Below are 14,230 nucleotides of genomic sequence, written 5' to 3' on the forward strand. Positions count from 1 at the left end.
CTTCCACCCTGCAGGTTCCACAGACCTGTAAGGGTGACGATAAGGGATGGTTGGATGTTAGGGGTAGCTGCAACGCTTCAGCTTGGTTCCCCAGCAAGTACTGTAGTAAGCCAAACTCATCGATTCAGATGTATGGCGCCAACTCATGTCAAGCTTTGCATGGACGTGAGAGGTAGCGTGAGTGCGGTATGCATGCGGCTTGAAGCACCGTCTCCATCCGGGAGGTTCCTTGCTCAGGGTATCATTGCGGCATGCCGATGGCGGCAAAGGCAAGCCTGCGACAAACGGTTTACACTACCTCGAAGCTTCCCAAGGCTTTCCCGATCTGATACAGCCTCTTTTTACACATCTCATCGTCGAGGATATAAGTCATTCGCATTGCCCCGTACCTGAAGGCATTCCGACTGTGACCCAACCTTATCTCGGCTTCTCGGCTCTTCGAGGAATTGATGATGTAATGCGTAGCTCGGGGTTCTTGGAGATCCCGAGACATCCGGGATGACTGGGAGGCGGGTTGACCCGATTGGGCATCGGCCGGGGGATTAAAGGTTGTTGTCCCACCATGGAACTCGGAAACTTGTTGGTCTACCTATCCGGCCAACTCCTGGAGCTCCAGATATCTGATGGACGGTTACTTTTCACTATATATACAGCTCTATGCATACCGACCTGACGTTCAACAGCGGCTGAGTTGTTCTATTTCTAGCCCGCTAACGGCGCGGGCCGCAGGACGGCGTTGAATTCCAGATCCACTCTCTCCTGCAGGGGTTTTGTGTTTTTTGCTCTAGAGGCATCACTTTGGCGGTTTCTCTAGCCGGTGCAAAAGCCGAGGGAACTTTCCACGAATCATGTTTCATAATCCTCTGCTGTCTTGGCACGTCCTCGATCGATTGCTGGCGGAAAAACTGTCTTGGCAGCGCTGCTGTCTCTTTATTAGCATGTACATCCCTCCCACAAAAGTGGATATATCAGAGCTAGGACGGCTGGCGGAGTAGCTATAGCAAGTACGTACAGTCTATTTGCTATCAGGACATGAAATTCCATGCTCCCCAACGCCGCTACCAATATATCATTGCCCCTCCTCCTTTCTTTCATAATCCCAAATCATCCCCTTATCCATATCTTGCTGTCTGTCACTAGATGTCATGATTGTGTAATCCCCTCTGGATATCCAGAATTCTCAAGGCCAAATCAACCCTCCCTCACAGTCCGCACTTCGCCGCCAGCCTCTTCGCCCTCTTCACATTCACCCCAGATACCCTCCCCTTAGCCTCCTCGCCGACCGACACCCATGCGCTCACATGACACAACTTGGCCGCCTCATCCCATGTCCAGGCCAAGCATGTCCTGCTCCTCTTCTCGCAATGCTTCCTACACTTCTCCTTACTCTCCACATCTCCCAGGGTGAGCGTCGACTCGTCCGGCGCCCCGACAAAATCCCACCCCGTCACTCCCTGTTCCGCACTCTTCTGTCCACCGCCCTTCCAGGGCGCGTCCCGTCCATGCAGCTCCCACAGCCTCCCCCAAACCACCACCTCCCTGACGTCCTTAAACTGCTTCCCCACATCCCGCATCGCGTCCGGCGTACTGAACTTGTGAAACCCGATCAGCGGCGCGCACACCCGGTCGGCTTTCACCTTGGTCAGGGCGGGCGGCTCGCCGTTGAACCACCTGGCGTACGTCTCGTCCAGGTGGATCCCGATGCGCAACAGCGCGCGCGCGAGCAAGCGGTCGCCCCACGTCTCGTCCAGCGAGGCGACGTACAGGGGCTGCAGGCCGATCTGGTCCTCGATGAGGCGCCGGACGGCGGCGTGCGAGAGGGCGATGCCTGAGCCGCCGTGCGCGAAGCGCGCGCGGAAGTCGCCGACCGGGTTGCCCAGGTAGTGGGGGCGAGAGGGGTCGAGGTGCTGCAGCAGGGCGAGCAGGGTGGGTTGGAGCAGGTAGGTGTCGTCGTCGACGAGGAGGTACCACTTTTTGTGCGGGTATTTTTGGTACGCCATTTCCAGGCCGGAGAGGAACTGGTTTGTGTGTGAGAGGGTGATTGAAGGAGGACCTGGGGTAGAGGGGAGAGGGACCTACCTTCATGGCGTCTAGTTCCCAGCCAAACGCACGGCAGTGCTGTAATGCCAGAGCTTCGTCTCCCTGATAGATCGCTTCAGCTAGTTGCTGGTACTTTTTGACACGGCTATGTCCGTGAAATGCTGGCGCCGACAGGTGCTGACGCAGCGAGTGAAGGACGGCATCAAACACATGCAGCTTCTGCTCGGGCATGCCGTCGACCGAGAAGTGAACATCCCCCTCGGAGTCCGCAATCACCATGACATCCTTGAGTTGGTTATTCTCGGGCAGCGCCTCCAGCCAGGCGGGCACTCTGTCGCGGGTGCCGTAGCCCGTCTTGACGATGGCCAAGACATCACGCTCGACGTCCAGGGGATACTTTGGCGGACCGTGGACCCATTTCTCGCTCGGCGCAGGGAGCAGGGTCTCGCGCAGAGTCTTTGCGTTCCACCAGACAGCAAGACGCAAGGTGTTGTCGTAGGGCAGCAGGGCCCAGAGGAGCAAGACAAAGACGGCCAAGCCGAGCAAGGCCGGGCCGAGCCGCTGGCGGCGTACGCGGAGTATTGATTTCCGCCGGGCTCGTGGCCGGAGACGTGCCGGCGTCGCGCCCATGCCCACGCGATTCCAGTCGATGGTGCTGGTCGGCATTGCCGGTGACTGCGGGAAATAGAAACCGGCACCGGTTACCAGTGATGGGACATGGGAAAGATGACGGAGCTGACTTGAGGATGTCGGGTTCAGCTCACCGAAGGACTGGACAGGGGGTTGTTGTTGATCCACTCGTGCTGACCTGCCGTCGGCTGGGTAACGTAACGTAATGTGCGTAACATCTGTAAATTACCATCACCACGACCCGACAGCAAGGAGAGTATGCTGGTATGCTCAGGGCCTGTTCCAATCATGCAGCCCGGTGAATACCATCACCTTCATTTCTATGTCCTTCATTGTGCCGTCCCTCAGGGATTGGCTGGTAAATGGTTCAGGACACAAGGCAGCCTCCAACATCAACAGCCCTCTCTTTATACACTACCTAATCCTCCACCTCATTCCCGCTACTCAATCCTCGGCCTCTTCACCTCTGCCTCCCCCGCCCCATTGACGCCCTTCCCTGCCCCCTCCTCGCCCTCCTCATCCCTGGGATGCACCGTACCGGCGCCCTCTCCCAACTCGCCGCTTACCCCCTCCTCTTCATCATCTCCATCCCCGCCGATCCAATTCCCGTTCTCATCGAAATACTCATGCACATTCTCGGCGGTAATCCAGCCCCCACTCCCCGGCATCGGTGGCGGCAGCCCTCCGTTAGCCGACCCGGAAAACACTCCCGGCAGGCCGTCGATGGGCTCCCACTCGCCCTCAAACATGATCTGCGCGTCACCGGCGTCATCCTCGTCCTCCCCGTCCTGAACGGGGTCCGGGTTGAGGTTGGAGCACTCTGCGATGGCTTCAAAGAGGCGGGTTGTTTCTGCCGATCTGGGGTCTTCTGTTCCAGAAGAAGCAGCGGCGGGGTCTGTTGTTGTTGTTTGGGTTTGCGGTCGGGGGATCAAGGTCAATTCGATGGTTTCGAAGTCCTCGTCGGCGGCGCCGCCGTCGGCAAGGTCCAACTGGAGATAGACGGAGGGGAAGGAGGTGTCGCTGTTGGGGGTGCGCAGCTTTTTGATGGCGTGGATTGTGATTTGGTGGTAGGGGATTGAAACGCCGCATTCGACGGTGGGGCAGAAGAGTGAGAGATCACTGGAAGACAGCTAGGTTAGAATTAAGTGTTGAGACTGCGGCACCGAGAGGCGAGGGTTGCGACTTACTGGGAGTTAACAAAGATGTCGACTTTCTGCTCGACCAAGTCTTCGGACTGGTCGGTGAGGGTGCTATTCTCTGGGGCACTAGGCTCAGATGTCAGGTCGGCAGGGAAAAAAGGCAACTTTCCGAGCTGCGACTTGGGAAGCCAAGCTTTGGCGCCGGTGGCATGGTAGAAGAGCACGGGTTTGCCGTCGAAGAAGCTCTCGGGGGTCTGCTCCTGGTGCTCAGAGACGGGTGTGTAGTCGGCGACATTGAAAGGACGACGGACTGTTTGGAGGCTCATTTTGATGGCTGCGTCGGCCTCGGCGACGACGATGTTGTTTTCTTGGTACCTAGTGTAAACAAAAGATCTGCGACGGACGACAACGACAGGAGGACGAGAAGCAGACCTAACGTGGGGCACTGTGGGGCAGAGCTTTATCTTATCGGTGCTAGGCGCCTCCCCGCGACGCTGCGACCCCTGGTTTCATGGATGGCGTCACTCCTCTTCTTGTCCATCTCTTTCATCTCTCCATTCTTCGTTTCCAGCATTGGACTAACAACCTGGAACTTGCATTTTCCATGTTCCTCAACACATGTCCTTAAGGACCGGGATCTAGCGCCTATAGTAACCCATTCCATCTCCGTTCCGCTCCAGAACCACAGAACAATACCATCACAATGCACGACGACCGTAAGCTTCCATCCTCTCTCCTCTGCCCCCCAGCTTAACTTCATGAGATCTAACCTAGCTGTGTTCACAGGCACACACCCCTACCTCCAACAAATCCCCCTAACCGTCTCCCCCTTCGTCAACCTCCCCACCGCCACCACCCTCCCCTACCGCTACAAACCCATGCCCTCAACCCTCCCGCCCTCCATCCTCGGCAGCGCTGCAACAGCAACAGCAGATCCGACAGACGACCCGCAATCCGCATCCAACGGAGCCAGCGCTGATGGTTTGATCAACAAACCGAAATATGTCGTCTCCCCATCCGGCCATGCCGCCCACCCCGACGACATCCTCGCCTCCTGCCGCGCCCTGCATGAGCACGTGTCGCGGCTTGTCGCGCAGGCCGAGAAGGATTTGGCTGCCGCCGAGGAACGGATTCGCGCGCGCGAGCTGGCTGAGAAGCGCCGCGTTGCGCCGGGGTGGCTGGATAGCGATGCGAGGTTATTGGAGCCCGAGAGGAAGTCCACGCCGGCAAGTGGTACGGTCGGTGGTGAAGTCGGTGACAGCCATCAGCAACATCAGTCAGTCCAGGGGTGGTCTGTCGGCGGTAGCGCTTTTGGGGGGATTGGGACGGAAGGGGGTCCAAGTGAGATGGAAGTGCCGGATACGGGAGAACAGTTGGATCGCGTGTTTGGGGGGTTGAAGATAGGGGGATCGGGGACGTCTTGATATCCGCCATATGTTGAGCGACGTGGGTGGGATATGGGTAGAGGGATCATGGCAGGATACACCGGCCAGCCTTGCATACAAGGAGCCTAATATACATGGGAACTGTGTAAAGTCTTCAATATACCTGGGTAATGTGTGGTGCCCTGAGAACCTTTCGGACAGGGCATCTCAAGGGAGGATTGTGGTCTGTGGTCCTCGAGACGGTCAGTTGCCAACTTACGGAAACACACCGTAATGGCTAAACACTGGCCCACAATGCACAGTCCCTAAGATTTGAAGCATATGAAATCAGAAAAGATGGGAAACATTTGGATCAATATGCAGTGTCGGCTCAGGTACCCGTTGGTCCGTGCCCCACCAGCCATGACCGCATCCATGCAGCCCATGCAGTGTGTTTCTTGGCCCGCGTGCAACTTCAACCGTCCCAAAAACTGAAACTTCCCAGTTAAACCTTCCATCAATCACCTCTTCATCCACATCACGCGCCCCCAAACAAAATGCCGCCTCCGACGACAACACAAAAACGAATGACCGCCAACCCGGCGCGTCCCGCCCGCCACCGTGCCGGCAAGGCCGTCGGGCCCGAATCCTCCGATTCCGACTCTGATGAAGCCGCCTCCGACCACGAGGAACAAAAGAAAGCGCCGCCGCGTCGGACCGCGCCACCTCCACGAGTCACCAGCGCTCCGGGACCAGGACGCGTCATTGCACGCGGCGATGGGGCCAAGATCAATCTCTCCGGTGTCGGGCTTTCAGGAGGAAAAGATGATGATGAGGAGGCGCGGAGAGAGAAGGCGAGACAAGCGAGGCTTGAAGCGGAGCGGAAAGCAAGGGAAGAAGGGTTCGTGACTGAAGAGGAAGAAGAGGAAAGCAGCGAAGAAGAGAGCGGGTCGGAGGAGGAGAGCGGTTCGGAAGAGGAGTCGGAGTCCGGCTCCGAGTCGGAAGAGGAGGAGGCGCCGCGCCGGTTGATGATGAGACCCAAGTTCATTCCCAAGTCGCAGCGCGGTAATAATAACAACGCCACCGAGAGCAGCAACAACCAATCTTCCACCGACCTATCCGACAAACCCGCAAAAGACGAACCCAAACAAACCGAAGACGAAGAAGAAGCCCGGCGACGCGCCCTCGACGCCCTCGTCGAGGAACAGATCCGCAAAGACCTCGCGGCGCGCAAATCCGGCAAAAAGCACTGGGAATCCAGTTCCGCGTCCGGCTCTGACGCCGAGGTGGACGACACCGACGACATCGACCCGGAGGCCGAGTACGCCGCGTGGAAGCTGCGCGAGCTGAAGCGTCTCAAGCGCGAACGCGAGGCCATTGAGCAGCGCGAGCGCGAGCGCGCCGAGCTCGAGCGCCGCCGGAACCTTACGGAAGAGGAGCGCCGCGCCGAGGATGAGGAGCTGCTGGCCAAGCAAAAGGAGGAGAAGGAATCTCGCGGCAAGATGGCCTACATGCAAAAGTACTTCCACCGCGGCGCCTTCTACGCCGACCAGTCTGCTGCGTTGGGGCTGGATAAGCGGGACATTGTCGGCGCCAAGTTCGCCGACGACGTGGATCGCTCGCTGCTGCCCAAGGCCATGCAGCTGAGAGATCTGACAAAGATCGGCAAGAAGGGCGCGACCAAGTACCGGGATTTGAAATCGGAGGATACGGGCCAGTGGGGTGGTTTCGCGGATGGACGGAGAGAGAATCGGGGCTGGGGCAGGGACGTGGCTGATGAGCGGTTCAAGCCGGATGACGATTTTCGGAGGGACCGGGATCGAGGCGGTGCGAGCGGGAAGGGCGCCAATGCCATTCCGCTTGGCGAGCGGAAAGATCGGCCTGCCCGGGAGGATGATCGGGATGGCCGACGGAGAAGGGAGGATAGGTACAGAGACAGAGACCGGAGCCGCGATGATGACGACCGGCGCGGGTCATACCGGCGTCGCGACGACAGCCGAGACAGGCGACGGCGGTCTCGGTCGCGGTCGCGGTCGCCGCGGGGAGATCGCAGGAAGCGCTCGCCTTCACGGGAACGAGGAGGGGATCGCTATGAAAGCGACAAGCGGCGGCGGGTGGACGTCAGATAGGAGCTCACCTCGATTTGGTTGCGGCTCAGTCCACATCATGTATACGGTGCATAATAACATTGGTATTCAGTTCTGTACGGCATGTGCCACATGGCATCGACTCATTTCCTCTTCCTTCCTCTACGGTTCAGACGCTGTAATCCAACTCGGATGTCATGGCTAATACTATAATTCTTCACCAAACCCTCTTCTCCTAAATCCTTGTGATCTCCACCCTCGCGCGATCAAATATCCTATGCGCCACCATTCCAGATTCAACAGGCGAATCTGGAGGCGACGGGTAGAGCGTCATCTTGGCATAGGTCCCCGCAGCTCTTCGTTTTGAGAGGTAACCCGGGTTGATGACGAGTACGCTGTCCACCACCTAATGCCACCACGATTTCAGTATCGATTTACCCATCATTGGGAGAGGAGCTGAACTCACCTTGGCAAACGGCGGCAATGCACTGGGCAGCAACAGCACATCTGGCCGTACATTCACCATCTCGCCCAACTTCAAATAACTCACATCCAGCATCGCGCCGGGAGGGATACCCCCGGCCCCGACATCCCCTGGCACGCCCGTCTTGGGCAGCCGCTTGCGATCCGTTGGCGGGAACAGCGGGAAGTAGTGCCTCTGCTCGATGAGGTACCTGCTCACCCTCGTCAAGGCATCCGGTCCGCCCACCCCACCAACGAGCTCCTCATGTCTCAGCTCAAAGAGCGCGTCCTGCGAGCTCACGCCCAGCACCATCTCGTTTATGTTCAGCGTCATGGGGTTTCCAATGACACGGCAATTCTTGGGCAGGCCGAGGTCCTTCCTCGGGAATGCGTCCTGTGGCCAGGAGACGTGTTTATCGATGAGGTCGCGGACGGACGGGACCAAGAGGATGGTGGCGGCGGGGTTGGCGGCAGCCACGCGCTGGATTGCCGGTGCGATAAGGTAGCGGAAGACGGTGTTCATGGTGGCCGTGTCCGGGTCGATGTGGGCATCAGGAGGTAGGTCGAAGTCGCCAGAGGCGAGGAGGGGATGTTCGGCGTCCAGGAAAGGGCCGACGAGTACTAGGACGTCGACGAAGTTGTCGGCAGCGTCGGCGCAGAGGGTGTGCAGGGGCTCGAAGCCGAGGTTGTCGTCGGCTGTGTATGGACCGGAGGCGAAGAGGAGGCTCAAAGGGGGAGGCGGGGCGTCGTCATCCATGGCGTCAGGCCCGCCGCGGAGGCGTTGCAGGTGGCCAGCCAGGATGTCAGGGGTGGAAGCAGCGCACGGGAGAAGAGGCACTTCGAGGACCTGATGGACAGTGAATTCCCAGCCAGATGAGTTGATGCCACGGAGGGCGACGATTTGGCCGGGGAAGAACTGGTAGGTCTTGAGCCGGGACACATTCAACGGCACACGCAGGCCGTTACCCATTGCTCGTGAGCTTTCAAGCACCAGGGCAGCGGCGTTGAGCTTGCCCTCGGGAGAGTCGGAGGCGATGCGGCCGACCGCAACAATCTCGGTGGTGCCCTGACTGGCTGGGTTTCCGAATGCAGAATCGTCGATCTTGTGGTGCTGGGCTACGAGGGCAACAAAGTCGTCTATCCTGTCGTCAAGGATCTCGGAGGCTTCTGACAACTTCATGGCGAGGCCCTTGTAGGCCAATTTCTTCTGATCGGACGTAGCAGTGAGCTTGATGCGGGACTCGGAGAAAGGTGCAATGGGCGGCTCGGCGGGGTCGAGTTTCTCGTTGAAGATCTCGAGGACCTCCCCAGGGTTTGGCCTATCAGCAAAGGACGAAGGGCTGGAGCAGAAATGGAGGTCAGCAACACTGCTCCTAGATCAGAGCACACGAGAAGCGGTCGGCAATTACGGTATGGCACCCATGGAGTTGAGCTGGTCCTCGAGCTTGAGGGGCGATGAGCTGGCGGGCTCTGCGGCGACACGAGCACGGGAGGCGGGGGTCTTCTTGAGGCCGGGCTTGGGTCCGCGGGGGCCAGGAGTAGTGAGGCCATCCAGCATGCCAAAGACATCGCCGCCACCCTTGGCTGCCCGTGGTGTGGCGGTGGATCTCTTTTCTGTCTTCATGGCGGGGTGGGAGCGGGTGGAACGTTCAAGCTCATCTTGGAGGTTCTGTTTGAAGGCACGGAGGGTGTCGATGGAGACCTTGAAGTCGTCCATGCCCATCTTCATGCCGTACGACTCCCATTTGAACCAGAGGTCCTGGACCGAGAGTTGGTGCATGCGCATGATGGACTGGAGCTCGGCGACGACATCGGGCTCGAGGTCCCCAGACGCCGGGGCGAAGCGCTCCTTGAGCTCTGCGAGGGTTCCGTCGGCCATGGCGTGAGATCAGGTTTGGTCAGATTTGCATTGGTGTCCTATTAAAAAAAGGAGGGAGGTGGTTGTTGATGGAGGGGTTCTCGTTGTCTTCGATAAGCGGGTTGTTGTCGGTGTCAATTGGTTGGCGGGGACTTGGAACTGCCCGACGCGGTGAGACGCGCCTGAAAGCGCAAAATCCCAAAGGCGCTTTACGCGACCCGCACCGAGAAATCAAATTCCCCCTTTTGGACACTTCATCGCAGATCCGCCAAGATCTGTTGGACCTGAATTGTGCTGACCAACCGCAGGGCTCGAAATGTTGGCGCTAGGACAGATCAGGCTTAGTGTGCTCGTCCCGTCCAGCTGGACCCAGCTGCACTCTGGTGGATGCATCACTCAGCGCCCTGGCTCTCGGAACCCGGAACAGCTCAGCGCCTGCCCTCTTGCCCTATTTATTGACTTTGGGCTATCGCAGGCTGTCTTTGGCTGAAGATTCGCTGTTTGTTGTTGTTGCAATTTGGCCAGATTGGGTTCCTCCTGACTGAGGTGTCTCGACATTCTTCAGACCGTCCTAAAAACTTGACCTACATCCAACCCGTCGCTTTGTTTGCAGCCGGTCAACTTTTCGTTGTTGTTTAACACCCTGCCTCTGTTTCTTGCCATCAACCATCTTCGCCGAACCTCGGAGCCGATAACAGATTCAAATACAACTGGAGAAATCAAACCACCTCTCCAGCCCACAATGTCAACAACAGCAGAACAGCAGCCCGCCGCGAAGGCCGACATTCTCAAAGTGCCGCTGCCTTCGCCCACTCCCGACAGCCGTCCCAAGGACCGTCCCGTCCTGACCCCTGAGCAGCAACAAAAATACGACTGGTTGCTCGCCCAGGCCAAGGGCTGGAAAGAGGTGCCGTCGACCAAGGGCAAGGCAGGTCCGCTCACCGACAGGGAGAAGCACTGGCTCACTCGCGAGTGTCTGCTCCGCTACCTGCGTGCTACCAAGTGGCATGAGAAGGAAGCCGAGCAGCGCCTGCTCGAGACCCTCGCCTGGCGTCGCGAGTATGGCGTCGAGGAGCTGACCGCGGAGCACATCTCGCCCGAGAATGAGACGGGCAAGCAGATCATCCTGGGCTACGACAAGGAGTGCCGCGTTTGCCACTACCTCAACCCGGGCCGCCAGAACACCGAGCCCTCCCCGCGCCAGGTCCAGCACCTCGTCTACATGGTCGAGCGCGTCATTGACATGATGCCTCCTGGCCAGGAAACCCTCGCCCTGCTCATCAACTTCAAGCAGAGCAAACACCGCCACAACACCGCTCCTGGTCTGGCCATCGCCCGTGAGGTCCTGCACATCCTGCAGCACCACTACCCCGAGCGCCTGGGCCGCGCTCTCATCATCAACATGCCATGGATCGTCACGGGCTTCTTCAAGTTGATCACCCCTTTTATCGACCCTCTGACTCGCGAAAAGCTCAAGTTCAACGAGGACATGGCCAACTACGTGCCGCAGGAGCAGATGTGGTCCGAGTTCAGCAGCGGCAAGCTCGAGTTCGAGTACGACCACTCGGTGTACTGGCCTGCTCTGCACAAGCTGTGTGCTGAGCGCCGCGAGTTCCGCTGGAAGCGTTGGCTTGCGGCTGGCGGCCATATTGGTGAATCGGAGGATTATCTGGCGGGAGCCACGGATGTCAGCGTTGCTGGTCCGCAGAAGCAAGAGCAAGAGAAGAGTGAGGAGCCGGCGAAGGAAGAGGCCAAGCCTGAGGAGAAGACGGAGCCAGCTCAGACTCCAGCGCCGACCGAGTCAGCTCCTGCAGCTGCAGCGATGACAACAGCGACGGATTCGGCTACTGCAACCGACACGGAGGTGTCCGAGGTTAATGAGAAGCTGGCTGACCTCAAGGTTGAGGGCACCCCGGCTCCAACACCGGCTCAGAACACCGCCGCGTCCAGCTGATGTGTTTGCGTTGACTTTGATGCAAGTCGCTGTGGGTGATTGCGTGGTTGGAGGGGGAATGTTACAGTACCTTTCCAATCCAAAATAATGATGTAACCACCATAATACCCTTCAAGCTCTCTTATCATGTTGTCTTGTCCGGGATTACACGTCAGCTATTTGGACTAAAAGCTAGCAGCTGAACTTGGCCCAAGAGCGCCATTGGTTGTCCGTTCGCAGTCCTTACTGACGCTGGCATGTCTGACGCGGCTGGGTAATGGAATGGGGGGCCTGATGAGAAGACCCGAGGTGTGTTAGTTGAGCTTTAATAGACCCAATACATACTCCGTAAATCTGCCAAATCTTCTGTTTCTTTGACAGACAGATTGATTGTGACACCATAAGCGACCAACAACCCGTCTCACTCTCACTCCTAAACAGCACCTCTACCATCATCACTATGGCATCCGAACCAGCCCCAAACTCCTCATCCTCCGCGCCTCCACCCCAACCAACAGAAACAGAAACAACAGGAACAACAACACCATGGCCAACAACAACCAAAGCCTGGACTTACACCCGCCCCGGACCCTTCCGGCAAACCCTCCAGCAAACCACCAACCACCCTATCCTCCCCGTCTGGCCGCCGAACCCACCCTTCCCATTCAAAGGCCTCCCCTCATCCGACGACCCGGGAAAAGAGGAATGGCTCCTCCTCCGCACCGCCTACGCGGCGCTCAACCCGGGCGACCTCGTCACCTTGTCCATCGTCCCCTTCCTCGCGCGCGCGCATCGCACGTTCCTGCCGGCGGCCGTGCCGGGGATGGATCTGACCGCGAGGGTGTTGGATGTGTGGACTCCTGATGGGGTCACTGATAATGATGGCCAGAAGAGGTTTGTCAAGGGGGATAAGGTGGTTTGCATCATCCCCTTCGGCCACGGGATGGCGACGGGGGCGGGAGCGTTGCAGGGGGTTTTGGCTCTGCCGGCGAGATGGGCTGTCAAGTTGCCGGATTCGCCGGCACCGGAGGGAAGTTTGCAGAATCCGCTCAGGGACACGGCGGGGTTATTTCTGGCGGGTATCACTGCATATATTCAGGTCAAGGAGTGCGATTTGCAGCGGGGTCAGAAAGTGTTGGTGGTTGGCGCCAGTGGTGGGGTGGGACACATGGCGGTGCAGTTGGCCAGGGAGAAAGTTGGCAAGGAAGGGCTGGTGGTGGGAGTTTGCTCGGGGAGGAATGAGGAGTTAGTGAAAGGGTTGGGGGCGAATGAGGTAGGTTTGTGTGTTGTTGTCTTTACCTTTTCTTCGGCCGAGCAGAATATGGACATACGGATGTGGTGGTTGAGTTGTCTTCCTTTCTCTCAACCATTCTTCTATTATGTCCCTCCTTCTCCTAAATCATCTCTCGATCCATGTCCTAATGCTCCAGACTCTAAACCATCACAACTATCTTGTATGTACATAGCTGACCTAGGTGACTAACAACACGCAGATAATCGACTACACCGCTCACCCTGACCTCCCAGCCGAACTCAAGCGCCGCTTCTCCGCCCAACCCTTCGACGCCATCATCGACACGTACGGTTCCCAACCCCTCTACCGCAACTGCGCCTCGTACCTGAAGCCCACGGGCACATACCACGCCTGCACCATCCACTACAACTCCTACACCTTCCCCAGCCTTCTCAAGTCCATGCTCCTCCTGACCCTGAACCGCATCTGGCCCAAGTCGCGCTGGCTGGGCGGCACGGGCCGCACGTTCCGCGTGGCGGAGTGGATGCAACCGTCGCGGGAGATGATGGAGGAGTTGGTGGAGATGTGTGTGACGGGGAAGCTTAGGGTGGCGAGAGATCGAGAGTGGGAGTTTGAGGAGTTGAAGGAAGCGATGGGAGTTTTGGAGGGCGGACATGCGAGGGGAAAGGTGGTTGTGAAGGTTGACGGGGAGGATGGGGATGAGTGAATATGTAAGTTGGAGGAGGCTACTCGAGGAGTTTGAGGAGTTGAAAAGGGGAGGGGAAGAGAGGGGAGATGAGCTCTGTTGGGATACTTCTGAGCCTTGTGGTGTGTATGCAAGTGCGCGTTGCCACTCAACTCTACTGATTTGATGCGGCCACTTCCTGATTTTCATTTCTGCTTTGAGACCTTAGGGATAATATTCTGATCATGACCTCCACATCTGGAGATCTCATTAGGATAGCAAGCCCGTCGTTGACTCCCTAAACAACTGCATAATCGCTTCCCTCCACCACATATCTTCTTGTCATCTCAACAAACAGCCAGCAAAGATGCAACCGCCGCCTTCCGGACTGCATCTGGTCAGGCACCTTCTCACTTACACTCCTCTCACCTGAACGAAAAGTGTTAAAACTGAAGGATGTATTGCGAGGTTGGTATATCCATCTCACTAATTCCTACAATAGCCATAGCCATGACCCGACCCAACTCCAGATATGTGCATGTGTACCTATGCTTGTCCGCGTGCGCGTGCTCGCGGTTGTCTGTCTGTCTGTATGAGTGTGTTCGTGTGCGCGTGAAAATGAAAAACCATGAGGAGTAAATGAGAGTGAGTGACACCCAGCACCACTTCCACACCAACCCAGTCCAGCAAAAAAACCAAACATCTCCAAGCCAACCGCTATCGAATGACCTAATCCATAAACTCCGTTGCGCCACCATGCGTCCCACCATTGTAAATGCCTCCCATATCTACAGCAGC

At 57.8% G+C, this 14,230-nt stretch overlaps 8 protein-coding genes across 8 annotated transcripts; 4 read left to right on the forward strand and 4 right to left on the reverse strand.

The window, feature by feature from the left end:
• Window positions 1–1,202: 1,202 nt before the first annotated feature.
• Window positions 1,203–2,706, reverse strand: VTJ04DRAFT_7589 (uncharacterized protein; the record flags this gene model as incomplete). Its single annotated transcript, XM_069365932.1, has 2 exons — window positions 1,203–2,018; window positions 2,080–2,706. 2 exons carry the CDS (start codon window positions 2,704–2,706, stop codon window positions 1,203–1,205), a joined length of 1,443 nt encoding a protein of 480 aa, XP_069216918.1.
• Window positions 2,707–3,110: 404 nt separating this feature from the next.
• VTJ04DRAFT_7590 (uncharacterized protein) lies at window positions 3,111–4,135 on the reverse strand (the record flags this gene model as incomplete). The annotated part of the gene is made up of 2 exons (XM_069365934.1): window positions 3,111–3,789; window positions 3,858–4,135. 2 exons carry the CDS (start codon window positions 4,133–4,135, stop codon window positions 3,111–3,113), a joined length of 957 nt encoding a protein of 318 aa, XP_069216919.1.
• A 377-nt stretch (window positions 4,136–4,512) lies between these two features.
• VTJ04DRAFT_7591 (uncharacterized protein) lies at window positions 4,513–5,233 on the forward strand (the record flags this gene model as incomplete). Its single annotated transcript, XM_069365935.1, has 2 exons — window positions 4,513–4,525; window positions 4,596–5,233. 2 exons carry the CDS (start codon window positions 4,513–4,515, stop codon window positions 5,231–5,233), a joined length of 651 nt encoding a protein of 216 aa, XP_069216920.1.
• Window positions 5,234–5,730: 497 nt separating this feature from the next.
• Window positions 5,731–7,302, forward strand: VTJ04DRAFT_7592 (uncharacterized protein; the record flags this gene model as incomplete). The annotated part of the gene is made up of 1 exon (XM_069365936.1): window positions 5,731–7,302. The coding sequence occupies one exon, from the start codon at window positions 5,731–5,733 to the stop codon at window positions 7,300–7,302; it is 1,572 nt and encodes a 523-aa protein (XP_069216921.1).
• Window positions 7,303–7,495: 193 nt separating this feature from the next.
• On the reverse strand, window positions 7,496–9,601 carry VTJ04DRAFT_7593 (uncharacterized protein; the record flags this gene model as incomplete). The annotated part of the gene is made up of 3 exons (XM_069365937.1): window positions 7,496–7,666; window positions 7,727–9,062; window positions 9,132–9,601. The coding sequence occupies 3 exons, from the start codon at window positions 9,599–9,601 to the stop codon at window positions 7,496–7,498; spliced, it is 1,977 nt and encodes a 658-aa protein (XP_069216922.1).
• A 721-nt stretch (window positions 9,602–10,322) lies between these two features.
• Window positions 10,323–11,534, forward strand: VTJ04DRAFT_7594 (uncharacterized protein; the record flags this gene model as incomplete). The annotated part of the gene is made up of 1 exon (XM_069365938.1): window positions 10,323–11,534. The coding sequence occupies one exon, from the start codon at window positions 10,323–10,325 to the stop codon at window positions 11,532–11,534; it is 1,212 nt and encodes a 403-aa protein (XP_069216923.1).
• A 439-nt stretch (window positions 11,535–11,973) lies between these two features.
• On the forward strand, window positions 11,974–13,474 carry VTJ04DRAFT_7595 (uncharacterized protein; the record flags this gene model as incomplete). The annotated part of the gene is made up of 2 exons (XM_069365939.1): window positions 11,974–12,786; window positions 13,007–13,474. The coding sequence occupies 2 exons, from the start codon at window positions 11,974–11,976 to the stop codon at window positions 13,472–13,474; spliced, it is 1,281 nt and encodes a 426-aa protein (XP_069216924.1).
• Window positions 13,475–13,875: 401 nt separating this feature from the next.
• VTJ04DRAFT_7596 (uncharacterized protein) lies at window positions 13,876–14,190 on the reverse strand (the record flags this gene model as incomplete). The annotated part of the gene is made up of 1 exon (XM_069365940.1): window positions 13,876–14,190. The coding sequence occupies one exon, from the start codon at window positions 14,188–14,190 to the stop codon at window positions 13,876–13,878; it is 315 nt and encodes a 104-aa protein (XP_069216925.1).
• Window positions 14,191–14,230: the final 40 nt, after the last annotated feature.

The sequence above is a fragment of the Mycothermus thermophilus genome (assembly GCF_041956435.1).
Source record: "Mycothermus thermophilus strain CBS 625.91 unplaced genomic scaffold VTJ04scaffold_5, whole genome shotgun sequence".
Classification (NCBI taxonomy): domain Eukaryota; kingdom Fungi; phylum Ascomycota; class Sordariomycetes; order Sordariales; family Chaetomiaceae; genus Mycothermus; species Mycothermus thermophilus.